Raw genomic sequence first — 15,901 nt, 5'->3', positions numbered from 1 at the left:
CTCAATAATGAAAAAAGATAGATGTATTATACTGTATTTTTCGATAATACAGACTATTATGTAAAGGAAAGCTATGCTATATGTTCTCTTTGAACAGATTATGAAATGAAAAAGGAACATTATTTGGAAAAAAAAGTTGCAGTGTCCCACAGCATCAAAGAACATAAAATGGTTTAGGCCCTCCACAACGGTGTCAATGTTGAGACAGGGATTAGTGATCATGATGTTGTCATTACAACTTTGGGTACGAAAGTTAAAAAGTCGGCCAAGAAGGCTAGGAGAGTGTTCTTACTAGAAAGAGCAGATAAGCATTTGTTAGCATGCCACGTAGTAAATGAATTGACTTCATTTACTTCCGGTATGATGTATGTGGAAGAATTATGGGAAAATTTTAAACACATTGTAAATCACACATTGGACACGTATGTGCCGAAAAAGTGGGTTACGGACGGAAAAGATCCACCGTGGTTTAACAGCGCAATTCGGAGAATGCTCAGGAAGCAAAGACAGTTGCACTCGCGGTACGAGAAAGGTCGGGAGAATAAGGACAGCCAAAAGTTAGTAGAGATTCATGCTGCTGTAAAAAGAGCGATGCGTGAAGCATACAACCACTACCACCATCATACCTTAGCAAAAGATCTTGCTGAAAGCCCAAGGAAATTCTGGTCTTACATAAAATCGGTAAGTGGGTCTAAGGCTTCCATCCAGTCACTCACTGATCAGTCTGGCCTGCCAACGGAAGACAGCAAAATGAAAGCTGCAATTTTAAATTTAGCATTTGAGAAATGTTTCTTGCAGGAGGATCGTACAAACATACCACCATTTGAGTCTTGTACAGATTTTCGTATGGAGGACATAGTGATAGACATCCCTGGGGTTGTGAAGCAGCTGAATGGGTTGAAAATAAGTAAATCGCCAGGTCCTGATGGGATTCCAATTTGGTTTTACAGAGAGTGCTCTACTGCATTGGCTCCTTACTTAGCTTGCATTTATCGCGAATCTCTTGCCCAATGTAAAGTCCCAAGTGACTGGAAAAAAGCGCAGGTGACGCCCGTATATAACAAGGGTAGGAGGTCAGATCCCCAAAATTACAGACCAATATCCTTAACATCGGTTTTTTGCAGGATTTTCGAGCATATTCTCAGTTCGAATATAATGAATTTCCTTGAGAAGGAGAAGTTGCTGTTGATGCATCAGCACGGCCTTAGAAAGCATTGCTCCTGCAAAACGCAACTCGCCCTTTTTTCACTTGATATCTTGCAAACCATGGATGAAGGGTATCAGACGGATGCCATATTCCTTGACTTCCGGAAAGCGTTTCACTCGGTGCCCCACTGCAGACTCCTAACTAAGGCATGAGCATATGGGATTGGTTCCCAAATATGTTAGTGGCTCGAAGACTTCTTAAGTAATAGAACCCAGTACGTTGTCCTTGATGGTGAGTGTTCATCAGAGGTGAGGGTATCATCTGGAGTGCCCCAGGGAAGTGTGGTAGGTCCACTGTTGTTTTCTATCTACATAAATGATCTTTTGGATAGGGTGGATAGCAATGTGCGGCTGTTTGCCGATGATGCTGTGGTGTACGGGAAGGTGTCGTCGTTGAGTGACTGTAGGAGGATACAAGATAACTTGGACAGGATTTGTGATTGGTGTAAAGAATGGCAGCTAACTATAAATATAGATAAATGTAAATTAATGCAGACGAATAGGAAAAAGAATCCCGTAATGTTTGAATACTCCATTAGTAGTGTAGCGCTTGACACAGTCACGTCGATTAAATATTTGGGCGTAACATTGCAGAGCGATATGAAGTGGGACAAGCATGTAACGGCAGTTGTGGGGAAGGCAGATAGTCGTCTTCAGTTCATTGGTAGAATTTTGGGAAGATGTGGTTCATCTGTAAAGGAGACTGCTTATAAAACACTAATATGACCTATTCTTGAGTACTGCTCAAGCATTTGGGATCCCTATCAGGTCGGATTGAGGGAAGACAAGAAGCAATTCAGAGGCAGGCTGCTAGATTTGTTACTGGTAGGGTTGATCATCACGCCAGTGTTACGGAAATGCTTCAGGAACTCGGGTGGGAGTCTGTAGAGGAAAGGAGGCGTTCTTTTCGTGAATCGCCACTGAGGAAATTTAGAGAACCAGCATTTGAGCCTGACTGCAGTACAATTTTACTGCCGCCAACTTACATTTCGCGGAAAGACCACAAAGATAAGATAAGAGAGATTAGGGCTCGTCCAGAGGCATATAGGCAGTCATTTTCCCCTCGTTCTGTTTGGGAGTGGAACAGGGAGAGATACGAGGTACCCTCCGCCATACACTGTATGGTGGATTGCGGAGTATGGATGTAGATGTAGATGTAGATGTAGAACCCTCAGGCACTCTTGAGTGTGACGGGACATGTTCAGTGCCAACTCATTGCAGGCCCCTTGAGACATATTGTCCCACTCCTCAATGACAGCATTTCTGAGTGCTTCGGTTGTTAATGGAGGGTGCTCCTGTAGAAATCTCTTTTGAGCGAACTCCACACATGCTCTATACAATTCATATCCAGTGAGCATGTTGGCCAATCCATTCTTCAGATCCCATATCTTGTCAGTGCAACTCGTGGTCTAGTGACTAGTGTTGCTACCTCTGGATCATAGGGCCCCTGGTTCGATTCCTGGCTGAGTTGGGGATTTTCTCTGCCCGAGGACTGGGTGTTTGTGCTGTCCTCATACTTTCATCAAAATTGGACTGTGTAAAAGTTGGGACTTTGTATGGGTGCTGATGACTGTGCAGTTGAGCGCCCCACAAACCAAACATCATCATCACTGCGAGCAAGATGAGGTGGAGCATTGTTATCCTGTAGAGTGAATCCTTCCCAAACAGTCTCTGCAAAACTGCTGACTATGGGTCAGAAGATGTTGTTTTCATATACTGCACCAGTCATGTTGCCTTCAGTTGGAATGAGTGGTGCATGGCAGCTATACATGATTCCTGCCCAGAATATGATTGAGCCACCGGATTGTCGGTGACACTCCACAGTCATTGAGGGATGATTGCGTTCCCCTGTTTGCCTCCATATCCGAACAGAGTTGTCGTTAGGTTGCAAGCCTATCTGCACTTCATCTGTGAACAGTGTTTTGGTTCATTGATCTCATGTCCAACGTTCATGTGCTCCAGTCCATCTTACATGAGCACCTCTGTGATGTGGATGGAGTGATGGGGTCCTGAGAGGTCTTTGGATGTACAACCCCCGTCATGAAGTCTGTTGCACACAGTTTGGGTACTTACGGTAACCCCTGTGGCTTCTCGAAGCTCATGGCGCAGATTAATCACTGTCTTTGTAGGGTGTCTCCATGCAGATATCATTACATACTAGCCCTGAGCTGCTGTAGTTTGGTGTGGATGCCTTCGTGATGTCAGTCTCCTATTGAATGTGTTTGCTGGAACTTTTTCCACGGTCTGGAGACAACACTTCGATTAGTATGAACAATATTCGCAATGTCAAATTGTCTCATATTTTATCCCATCAGTGTGATGATTTTGATATGGTCTGCCATAGAGAGCCTGTTCAGAGGCATTGTGCTGCACTACTAGGCACACGGACAACTGTGCATTCTCAAGAACTCATTTTTGGTGTACTGCGTTTGTTTACAAGCCATGATTGCACGGCCCCTGATGAGGCAGAGTGGCAATGATGAACGTGTTTGCATTATGAACACAACCACCTTCCTACATAAGCACAAAAGGAACGTCCATTGGTGGGTACTTTGGAAATATGCTTAACTTTTTTTTTGATGAGTGTTGGTCTGATAGCTTTACAAAACTCCATGTCAGTTAAAACAGGAAAGCTGTAGAGTGTATTTAACTTTTTTTGCTGTTAAGAAAGGTGTGTATTATTTGGTTTTTCTCTTAGTTTTGTCAGTAGGTTGATGCGGAGACAGTTTTACAAAATAATATATTTCTATAATCATCAAGGAGCCATCTGTGGTATTATTACCCCTAATACCATTTTTTAAGTGACAGTATAATCAATGTTTGACTGTACCAACCTTTCTCTACTAGCATATGTGTGAATTTCTTATTAACTGCCATACAGTGACATTGAGGATTCACTTGCCAGATGCTTGCTGCCCTATGAGGCAACTTCAATTTGTTCTGCTTGCTGAAATAACCATGTAATACAGTCAAACTGCGATAGACCAAGAAAACGATATTGTTAGAGCACGGTTGTTGTTATATTGAGGTTTTGTCAATAGTGACTACTACAGTACCGTACCTTAAAAATCAGTACATACAGTGCTGTAGTACTTTTCTGATAACATTAAAAAATAATAAAATAATTTTTTTCTTTCCATTTGTTAATAGAGTATCTTACTCCTGTGTATGGGAGAATTCATTTATTTTCTTTTGTTTATTTTTTCTTAATGATTCTCTTGTAAATGTTGTCTTTATGTCATGTAACGCAATCAATTGTTCCACTGAAATACGGGGGGTTGAAGATGGTACTTGCTGAATAGTTTTCAAGTGACCTGTTAGCTCTGTCAGAGGAGGAGGACTCACATTTACCACATCAATGTTACTGTCAGAATCTTCAGCATGCGAACTACCCTTTAACTCTTCAATGATAGATTTGTCAGTGTATGCTTCAGACACCTCATCATCCACTGACACATATTCAACTACTGATATGTGTATAGTTTTACCAGTTACTGCTGAATACATCACAAGATCACACTGAAAATCATTCTGCATTTTTTCATTCAACATGACGTCCTCACCAATGTCTTCACTTTTGGAAATCCTTGATTTTTTCCAGCAGTTCACACTCCTATTTGGCTCTACACTGTCCCAGGAACTAACAGTCATGTTATAAGCCTGCTTCACAGTGAAACTCTAGGGATTGTCCACCTTTCTGTCAGTGTTTGCGATCACATTTTGAACTAGACATGAACAGTATATTGCCTTGAAGTTCTCTGTTATCCCCATATCTAGTGACTGAAGGATCGAAGTACAGTTTGGGGGGAAGTAGCATAGTTCTATATTCTTCAGTGATGGCATGTTGTTATGCACACTAAAATTATCCACCAGCAATGCAATTTTCTTATTTTTCCTTGCCATCTCTTTATCAAGCGAAAGCAGCCAGTCGCTAAAGAGAGCAGACATCATCCGTGTTTTTCGGGTTTGCCGTGTAATTGACTAATTAAAAAAAATCACATTTAGAATAATGAAAAAATACAAAATTAATCTGATAGAGTGCTGTACTGTATGTACTCATCATGCATACTCAAAAGATTACAGTCAAAAGTACTGAATCAAATTATAAACTAAACGAAGCTAAAATAAAATTTATGTACTCTTACCTGGAAAGCTTCTTTAAAAAATGTAAGCATTGGGGATTTGTTGGTTGTCTGACCACCAGTGGTGTCAACTTGTGTGTCCCTGACACGTTGCTGCAGAGAAGAACCATTAGGCACACTTTAGATTGCTTCTATCCTTTACATGTTTCTCCCCTGAAGGCTATCATCTTCTCTGACGTCAGCTGGTAAAACCATCTTGACTCCTCTACATTGTACGTGTTTTCAGGATTTTGTTTTTCCACCAGTTTACACATGGTGCTTTTTCATCAACATTCTGCATCATATAAAGGGGCAAATTTTCCTTCACCTGAAATCACTTCGAAGATGATTCCATGTCCCTCTGTAAATCTCCGCAGCTATCCATTACCTGTCTTAAAATTAGAACTACCAATCATTTCATTAAAGCATCACAGTGTAGTATTGTACACATAATCAGCATTACTTTTCACTGACCTTTTAATATAGTTGAATGTGGACTCAAAATGACAGTGTCACTTCACGTTTTTCATCTGTGCAAGTTATTGACGGAGGTGACAGAAGTGACGAGTGAAAAAAAATTTTTTTGTGTCAAATGGGGATTGCACTATAGACCTACGTATTTTTAGTCTGTTACTTAATCCTTTCAGACCTGATTTTTTTCTGGTGGAAGGAAAATTTTTCTTTGTGTGGTAATTGTCTTAGGAATACTTTAAATGATGTGTGTGAAAGATTTAAACAAAAATATGTACTCATTTCCAGAACATACTTTGTACACTTGGCTTCATTTTGTGGACTAAAATAATTAATTACAAAATATTTCTGTTGTAATAAACAGCAAGAAGCTCATTCAACAACTACCATGCAAAATAACAATATCAATATTCAATTATACTGTGGAATACAGTGAACCAATCACATTCATGTATTCTGGTTGTCACGAGCTACTGTGCACTGCTACATTGACTTGCTGATACATTCATAATGATGCCCAACAGTTGGCAGCACTTGCACATGATGAATGGGCTGAACATTCACAAATATGTACCTCAGGTTTCCATTGGGAAAAATACTTCTGTTGCAGCTAAGATACAGTAAAAATTAATGTACACAATTGGAGGCAGGAAGTCTGAAGGGGTTAACCATTAGGCCACTGCATTGCAACATTTCAGCTTATTTTGGCTTCATTTGCTCACAATTACACCAGGCACTTACTGTCAACTGGCCTTTGTAAATGAATGACTACTATATTCAATGTCAGTGACATAGTTTTCCTATTAAATGAGAACATGAAAACGCAAAAGACATTTTGATTATCAGTGAAGATAAAAGCTTGCATCTAGCACTGCGTAAATGGCTGTTTAGTCTACTTTTTTTTATGACTGTGATAACCTTGTTACACTACTGTGGTTTGTAAAGTCTATGCTACATTTTGCAGATATTTAGTTTTATGGCAAATCGTAGCTTAAAATGTGGTCTGCCATCTTGCATTGAATTAAATGATGCAGGAATTTTCCTGCCTCATTATGTAAAAATGAGAATGATCTACACTAAGTTCCAATCATTTGGCCTCAGCCACTGTTCTAGCATAGAGTTTCTGTAGGGGCTGTGAAGGAGGGCCAAGCAATGTTATTTGGCGTGTACTGTGGAGAAACTAATAGGAACATTGTCTATTATGGGTGACCAAATAGAGTTCCCTATTTATTGTTGCTGCGTTTCAATGTTACTAATGATTAGTTGTACGTATTTCATCAGTATTTGTTGTTTTGAGACATATCTTAGTATCACAGTCAGAATACGATATGGGTTTCTTAATAAATTTCGGAAACCTGTGTTCCAAATATTGTCATTCATTTTGTCAGCTTCCATTTTAATGCTATTTTGTTTCTTACCTAATTATATTCTATGACTTGGCCAGGGTTCTGATCATGTGAATCTTGCCTTTTGCCCTGTGTGCAATTTGTATCTGTGTCTATCTGTTTTAGGATTTAATAAAATTAATTGGTCTGTCCTTAGTTTTGCATTCCAAGCGGGCTCTGTCCTCTGGGGAGTAGAATGAATTAGTTTCTCAAGCCCACTGTGGGTCCGGGTTTCAATGAGCTCACATTTAAAATGGAGCTGTGATTCTACATCATCCATGTCCTATGCCCTGTTTTAGAGCAAAGACAGTCCCAAAAAGTTGTCTCTCAAAATGAGGAGCTTATTGCCATTTCGTATGGTAACACTTCATCTTACATCTGTTCAGCACTAGTGGTTGCATGAGAATTGTGGACAGCTGGAGATGGAGCTGTCTCTTAGATAAAGGGTGTCCACAGTCAAAGCTCCAGTTTCAAAACGCTGTACAAAGAGAACCACTGCTCAGATAATGTCAAAATTGAGCAGCATAGCCGGTCGGGTGGGCCGAGCGGTTCTAGGTGCTACAGTCTGAAACTGCGTGACTGCTACGGTTGCAGGCTCGAATCCTGCCTTGGGCATGGGTGTGTGATGTCCTTAGGTTATTTAGGTTTAAGCAGTTCTACGTTCTAGGCAACTGATGATGACCTCAGAAGTTAAGTCCCATGGTGCTCAGAGCCATTTGAACCATTTTTGAACAGCATATTATTGACATGGGAGAAACATTGTGGGGGGGGGGGATGACACTGTATGTATCAGAATATGCACACCAACAGATATGCGGCACACAGCTGTTCCTCAGTTCAGACCGAGATGCCCAACATGACCCTCTTTATGAAGGTTCGCTCGCTGCTGGTAAAGCACTTTTACAAGAATGGTGATTGTTTGCCAGTAGTCCTGCAGAAGTTCCTGAAATTCGAGGTTATGAAAACAGGCATTGGTCCAATGTCTGATAAGGATCTGGAGAAAATGATTACAGAATTTGAAAAGACAGGTTCTTTTGAAGTGCAATGTGGTAGAGGGAAGGAGGTAGATGATCTGACAGCTGCTGAAGATGTGGTCACAGCATTGCAGGATGGGTTGAGCAGTGGTGTGCAAATATGCAGTGTACAGGGAATTGCCCAAACATTGGACATACTTGCAAGCATGGAGCACAAACCCTATGAAACATCCTGCATTGCTGTCCGTACAAAATAACCCATGTTCAGGAGTTGCTTCCTGCTGACCTGCCAGCAAGAAAACGTTTGCTCTGGAATTTCTGCTCGCATGGAAGTGGGCAGTGAATAGCCATGGAAGATTCCATATGCAGATAAAGCCCGTTTCCACTTCCAAGGATATGTCAATTTGCAGAATATGGGCAACAGAAAAATCCACACACATATCAACTGGTGTCACTTTGTTCTGCAAAAAGTGACTGTGTGGTGTGGGCTGACAGCATAGTTTATCATAGGGTCATATTTTTTCAAGCTCAGTTCTGTTGGTCTGTAACCTACAGTTGTCACACTTTGTCCTTCTTCCAGTTTCCCGGTGTAAAAGAGGAAGTGCAGAACAATAAAAAAAATCCAACAATTGTGTTGACAGATGAAACCAAACTGGACCCATCTGTTGAGGTAATGGAGTATGAAGTCTATTGGAGGAACCAATGAGTCCCTCCTCTGAACCCTCAGCTACCATGTACCTACAACCATAGCAGCAAGAAAAGTCAGCTATAGAAAAACTTCACTGATAAAATGGATTCCTTACTACAGTCGAACCTGAATGGATTCAGGATTCATGTGGAGGAACTGAGAGTTCTGCCATAAGGCCAACTCGTATGCCTGCGTGTGCAAGAGACTCATTTTCAACCATCTTATTGCATAGCTCCCCCATTCATACCTCCTTTTGGGGCCTAATTCAAGTAATGTGATGTTGAGATCGGTGACCCCCTACCAATGGGGTTGAACTGTTGAGATCTGTGACCACCTGCCCCTGGGGTTCAGCTATTGAGAACCTCATTTCTTCAGCAGTATTACGTCTTCTGAACACAGGACAGAGCAGAGCGCGCACACTTCAGCACTGCTACAAGGCTATTCTCTGCTGTGTGTCTCACAAATATGCTCTTCTGCCCTCACCAGTACTGTTCAGTAGGAGGTGGTTGGCGATCTTCAATCCAGAGCTCTTAATGCTCGGAGCTACACTTCTGAGGAACTGCAATCACATGTACAACTTTTCAAAGGTATGGTTGACTCAGGCAACTACTTTACAAACGATGACTCATATTGAGCTGCTGCTGTTGATGAATTTGTTGCAAAAGATGGTGTGCATCTGTGGACAGGCTAGAAATGTTTCTGAATATGAATCCTTTAGATCATAGATGGGGTACTACAAGGAGACAAACTACAGCCCACCAGCCATCATCCAGGACTCTTCCTTACAAACATTGAATAGTCTTTCTTAGGAATGACATTGGCTGTCCATAGAGGTCTGAAATCATTTCATAGAGTGCATGCCACTTAGTTATGAAGTGTGCATTGCAATTAGAGATTAACGGTTTATTGCTGTGGAAGAGATTGTGTGGTTTTAACTTTTTTTAAATTGTGTACTCTGGGAAGTTCTGTATACTAAATATCTTGTGCTTGTAAATTATCTTGTTTGCAAGGCTTTTGACACCCTGCTCAAGAGTAATGTTCTTTTATGCTGATTTTGTTTAATATGTATTATGGGACTTTAGATCTTAATGTATGTGATTTCTGTCTTCAATCCTCTGTATTTTCTGTGGTTCATGAACAGCCTTCCTTGAAAATTGTGCCTAGGTTCTTGTGTTCATAGATAAGTTTTTGGGACCATAGCTGGAGATGCCCAGTCTGCATTTTCACGGAAATAGCTGACAACTGCAGATGTATTAAAATTTATTGTTAAAGGATCAATACTCTTTTTCTTTAATTATAAAATACATATGATCCTCGGTAATTTTTGGTACTAGTTAATTTCAAGACAAATAACTTGTAAGGTTTTTTTCAGTCATATCAGTGATGAGCTAGAAGTAATTACTTGAAATTGATCAACTTACAGATTCAAAAGAATTACAGATGCATCTATAAAAAAGGCTCTGAATAGAGTAATAGGACTGAAAGGCTTACCATGCGAAAAGTATGCTTCTATTGTGTCTCACATAACAGAAATGTCTTGTGGAAATATTCGGAAAGCAATTTCTGAGCTCAAATTCTATGTACCTGGTGAGTGCACTTTTGTTGTGATTGTAACTATAAAAGTCTGTTGTTTACATGTTTGTAATGACATTGCTCACAATGTTAATTAATTTTTTATTAAAATAGTGAATAGCAAATGATGATATTCTTTATTTCATATAGAGTCAAAATTTGTTGCACCACGCAAAGGTCTGTGGAAATTTGAGAAACATTTGGGAAGAAAACCAAGTGACAGAAATGCTGATTTAGAGCTTAAAGAAGATTCAGGAATATTTCATGCTGTGGCTAGAGTACTGTATGCGAAACGTGAGTATTTTATGCAAAAAGTGTTCTAGTTGATTATGAATATTGCAGTGTACTTGGCTGATGATATCATGTAAATAATGATTAAAAACTGTGCATCAAAAACAAATCATTAGTGCATACTTTGCTGAATAACTTCACCTTCTGTAAACCCCCAAAGACTTCCTCTATTGTCCATGAAACACACTGCTCCTGGACACTAATCCTATAAGACTGTTGTCAACCTTTCTGCCAAAACTTGAACCCTTGCAGAAGCTCCAGTACTTTCTGAAGGCTTCAACTGTAGACCGAAACCTAAGGTCACATATGTTGGACTGGTAAAGGACTTTGTTTCCTTTACTTGTTTTCTGTAGTGGAAACATTTTTTGTCATGCACCCCACTGATAACAGCCAACCAAAACCCCACGTAGAACCTTGTTTAAAACTGTTTCAAATTCCTTCCAAACACGCTCCTCCTCCCCCTTTCCAGCCAGTCTAATCTGTCAAGAATTCCTTACTTTCAACTTGGCTTCACCTTCTTTCCCTGAATGCCTTCCCAGTGAGTATGTCACTCCGATGGAACATGCAACTATTCACAACCTGAAAACCAATCCAGACCTTATCATCCTTTCCATGGTCAAAGGCTCCATCGCTGTGGTTATGAACTATAGTGACTTTGTTACTGAGGGTTATCGCTAACTTTCCAACACTTCTGCATACAAACCTTATGACCAAGAACCTATCCCAGAAGTCCAATATCAGTTACAGCAGCTCCCCAAGGCTTTAGGTCCCTACAAAAACCTGACATTTGAAACCATTTCCCTCTTCACACCAGTGCCCTCCTTCCTGCCTCCCCCTACCCCAGATTCCCCCAGTTGCACTCTACCTTTCACCTACTCCCAAACTCTACAAATCCAACCCCATAGGTGCCGCTACTTGTCATCCTATTGTGGTTGCTTACTGTTCTCCCACAAAACAAACCTCTGCCTTTGTTGACAAACACTTCCAAACAGTTGTCCATAACCTTTTGGTAACTATGGATGCATGGAACACTACCTTGCCCAGTGTGTTCCTGATACCACCTACTTTCAAATCATCCTGCTCAACCACATCCTGATCCACAATTATTTCACTTTTGTCAAAGTTTCGAGAACATACCTTCACCGAAGAGTCAAGCAGTATATTGCTCCCTCCTACGTATATCTCGCGAAGAGACCATGAGGATAAAATCAGAGAGATTAGAGCCCACACAGAGGCATACCGACAATCCTTCTTTCCACGAACAATACAAGACTGGAATAGAAGGGAGAACCGATAGAGGTACTCAAGGTACCCTTCGCCACACACCGTCAGGTGGCTTGCGGAGTATGGATGTAGATGTAGATGAAGGCCAAATCTATAAACAAATCCATGGTACTGCCATGGGTATTCACATGGCAGCATCCTGTGCTAAGTTATTTATGGACTATTTGGAGGAATCCTTGCTATTTAGTAAGAACCCAAAACCCCTTGTCTGGTTCATATTCATTGATAACATTTTTGTGATTTGTACTCGTGGCAGGAGCAACCTTTGTTCTTTCCTCAATAACCTGAACAGCTACTCACAAATCTGCTTCACTTTGTCCTTCCCAACTCAACAAGCCACCTTCCTAAATGTCAATCTCCACATATAAGATGGCTCCGTAAATACATGTGTTCGTATCAGGCACACCAGCAAAAAATACCTGTACAGCTGTAACCTGTCCATGTCAAAAAGTCTCTTACTTACAGCATCACCATTTGTGGGCACCACATCTGCTGTGGAAAGCAGGAGTGTCGAAATATGCGGATAACTTTACCAGAGCCTTTACTGACAGACAATATCCCATCCAGCTCATCCATAAATAGATCTCCCATGTCATCTCCTTCTCTGATATAAGTAAACATGTTAATCGCTCGCCAACCAGTACTCATCTGATCATCTATTATTGCTTGGTCTTGAAAAGCTCAACCACACCTTTCACCAGGGCTTCGTCTGCCTCATGTAATGCTGTGAGATGAGAGATTGCCTACCCGAAACCCTCCCAAATCACCCAAAGCAGTGTTCTGCTGCTCATCCAACCTACAGAATATCCTTATTCATCCCTATTCCTATTCTACTTCCAACCCTGCATTTCACGGGTCATTCCCTTGTGGACAACGCAGGTGCAAGACCTGCCCATACACCTGGCCACCACATTCTTCAGCAGTCCAATTTCTACATCTACATCTACATCCATACTCTGCAAGCCACCTGACGGTGTGTGGCGGAGGGTACCTTGAGTACCTCTATCGGTTCTCCCTTCTATTCCAGTCTCGTATTGTTCGTGGAAAGAAGGATTGTCAGTATGCCTCTGTGTGGGCTCTAATCTCTCTGATTTTATCCTCATGGTCTCTTCGCGAGATATATGTAGGAGGGAGCAATATACTGCTTGACTCTTCGGTGAAGGTATGTTCTCGAAACTTTGACAAAAGCCCGTACCGAGCTACTGAGCGTCTCTCCTGCAGAGTCTTCCACTGGAGTTTATCTATCATCTCCGTAACGCTTTCGCGATTACTAAATGATCCTGTAACGAAGCGCGCTGCTCTCCATTGGATCTTCTCTATATCTTCTATCAACCCTATCTGGTACGGATCCCACACTGCTGAGCAGTATTCAAGCAGTGGGCGAACAAGCGTACTGTAACCTACTTCCTTTGTTTTCGGATTGCATTTCCTTAGGATTCTTCCAATGAATCTCAGTCTGGCATCTGCTTTACCGATGATCAACATTATATGATCATTCCATTTTAAATCACTCCTAATGCGTACTCCCAGATAATTTATGGTATTAACTGCTTCCAGTTGGTGACCTGCTATTTTGTAGCTAAATGATAAAGAATCTATCTTTCTGTGTATTCGCAGCACATCACACTTGTCTACATTGAGATTCAATTGCCATTCCCTGCACCATGCGTCAATTCGCTGCAGATCCTCCTGCATTTCAGTACAATTTTCCATTGTTACAACCTCTCGATACACCACAGCACATCTGCAAAAAGCCTCAGTGAACTTCCGATGTCATCCACCAGGTCATTTATGTATATTGTGAATAGCAACGGTCCATTTGAAAACATTGAATAGGAAAAAAAGATAAGAGACACTATTAAAACGTGTAAACACACCCCTGGAAAGGAAAGACAAGGTAGAATTAAGGCCCCGGCAAAACGCAAAAGTCCATAACAAGAAAAAAACTGTGGCAGCTAGCGGCTTTGGGTGTGAAACGTGTTGGTATTTGTTCAGCTCGTCACCAGTCTTTCGTCCAGCCTTGTCGCCAATCTTGTTGTGTCTAGGAATCCTGCATACTCAGTTCGCTAAACAAACAATCAAGTAAGTCATATTAATGAGTTTTATTACAACTAATCAAATACAATACTGAACTTTGGCAATTACACAGCTGAGTCACAAGCAAAGGGCGACACACGAAATAACCAGTCTTTGCAGTGACTGCTGATCTCTAACTGAAAAAAGTCTGTCCTGAACTGCTATTGAAGTTGTTATGGTTGACACTGCAATCCAAGTGGGACACCACCAGTCAGGACTAGCACTCATGTCCAATTCACATAGGGGCCCCTGCTGTTGCGTTGTCCTGGAAGGGGGTCGGTCGGCGTGCGATTGGCTGACTTCTTCTCACAACCTTTTCTTCTCTTTTGTTCCCAACTGGCGTGCCGGCGCTTGACTTTATGCCATAACAAATCCAAACCTCCATATGTCATGATAATAACATTGGTCTGAATTCTTTGTCCTCATTCTCCATGGTACGGAAATCCAAATAATGTTGTAAGCATTAGCTGATGAATTTAGTGGACTATGATAAAAGATGTAGACAATGTGACATGGAGGTTTGGGTCAATATGGACAGTGTGCATGGATAGCCAAAGTAGTTAACATGATGCATGCATTATGCAGGAAATCTGGTATCAAATCCTGGTCTGGCACAAATTTTCATATGTCGCTATTGGGTAATAGATCTACACCTAATACAGTAGATATCAAGGTCTTCACAGTCAGGGAATTAATTTAGAAATATACTTGTAAGCTTAATTACCATGTTAAGTTCTAATTTATTTGCCTGTCCACTGCTTAAAACCTACCCAATTTGGTGAGTGATAGTCTTTACTCATCCATCATTTGTATTTAGTCCAGAAGTTTCCAGCATTGTATTAATTTCATGATGAAAAGTTCAGTTATTCCTTGCACTGTTTAAAAAAAAATAGTTTCATTTAAGTGAGCAGAGCTGATGTTGCGTTATTAGCAAAAGACAGTCATTTGATAAACGGTTAGCAATTATTTCCTATTGTTCCTTTTAATAAACTAGAAAAAATTTATCAATTTATCACTATTGCTAAAATAAGAAAATTTATTTTTGTTCATACAAACTCTAAAATAAGTATATAAAATAAGCACTGGTATTAAATTTCAGTGTATCAGAAAGATAACTTCATGGAAGTATGCTATTATTAATTACCATCTTAAGTTATTAGTCCTTTCCTGTACAACTTTCTTCCTCTGTACTTTTTTAAATTGAACCAAAAGTGTATGAAGAAGCTTCACTTTTGAAAGCTCTCAACGTAAACGCCACATCATGATGACAGACTCATCTTCAGGATTCTAAGAAATTTGAAAATTTCTTTATCATTGAAGACTGAATTAGACAATGTATTACTCAGTTTGATAACACAGTGTAAGTGAAGAAATGTCCATGTGAAATTGTATTTAAAATAAAGATGATAAATAAACTAGATATCCTGATTTGCACAGAACAGTTGTCAGTGGACGCATAAGTGAAGTACTTCACTAAACAAATTGTTTCTGGAAACTATTCTTTGATAAATTTTGCAGTATGTCTACTACATTAAAACTTGCTATTGTGAATCTCTTATTTATGTACCTTTAATAGGTAAATCAATAATGTTAGTGGCAGGTGACATGAAAAGATCTCAGAGCCAAATTCAATTATTTAAACTATATTAAATTGTTATTAAACCTATCTTCATTAAGTTTTCCAGCAACATAGCCATCGTAAATAAATATCTAGTGTAGCCCACCTCCTCTTAATCATAAGCTGCACGTTGACCTAATATAAAAAAGACCACCACTTAAATATTATTCCCATACTCATCTGCATACTCCTCACACATTAAGGTGGGCTGTATT

At 40.3% G+C, this 15,901-nt stretch overlaps 1 protein-coding gene across 2 annotated transcripts in view; it reads left to right on the top strand.

Moving 5' to 3' along the window:
- The window catches only part of LOC126184748 (cell cycle checkpoint protein RAD17), a 141,864-nt gene that overhangs the window by 58,577 nt on the left and 67,386 nt on the right, over positions 1-15,901 (top strand). For both annotated transcript variants that reach the window (XM_049927286.1, XM_049927287.1), the window contains 2 exons: positions 10,269-10,432; positions 10,568-10,711. In XM_049927286.1, the coding sequence (XP_049783243.1) occupies positions 10,269-10,432; positions 10,568-10,711 (308 nt within the window). The remainder of the gene's footprint in view (positions 1-10,268; positions 10,433-10,567; positions 10,712-15,901) is intronic.

Source organism: Schistocerca cancellata, chromosome 4, assembly GCF_023864275.1.
Source record: "Schistocerca cancellata isolate TAMUIC-IGC-003103 chromosome 4, iqSchCanc2.1, whole genome shotgun sequence".
NCBI lineage: Eukaryota > Metazoa > Arthropoda > Insecta > Orthoptera > Acrididae > Schistocerca > Schistocerca cancellata.
This window is presented reverse-complemented; position numbering and strand designations above follow the sequence as displayed.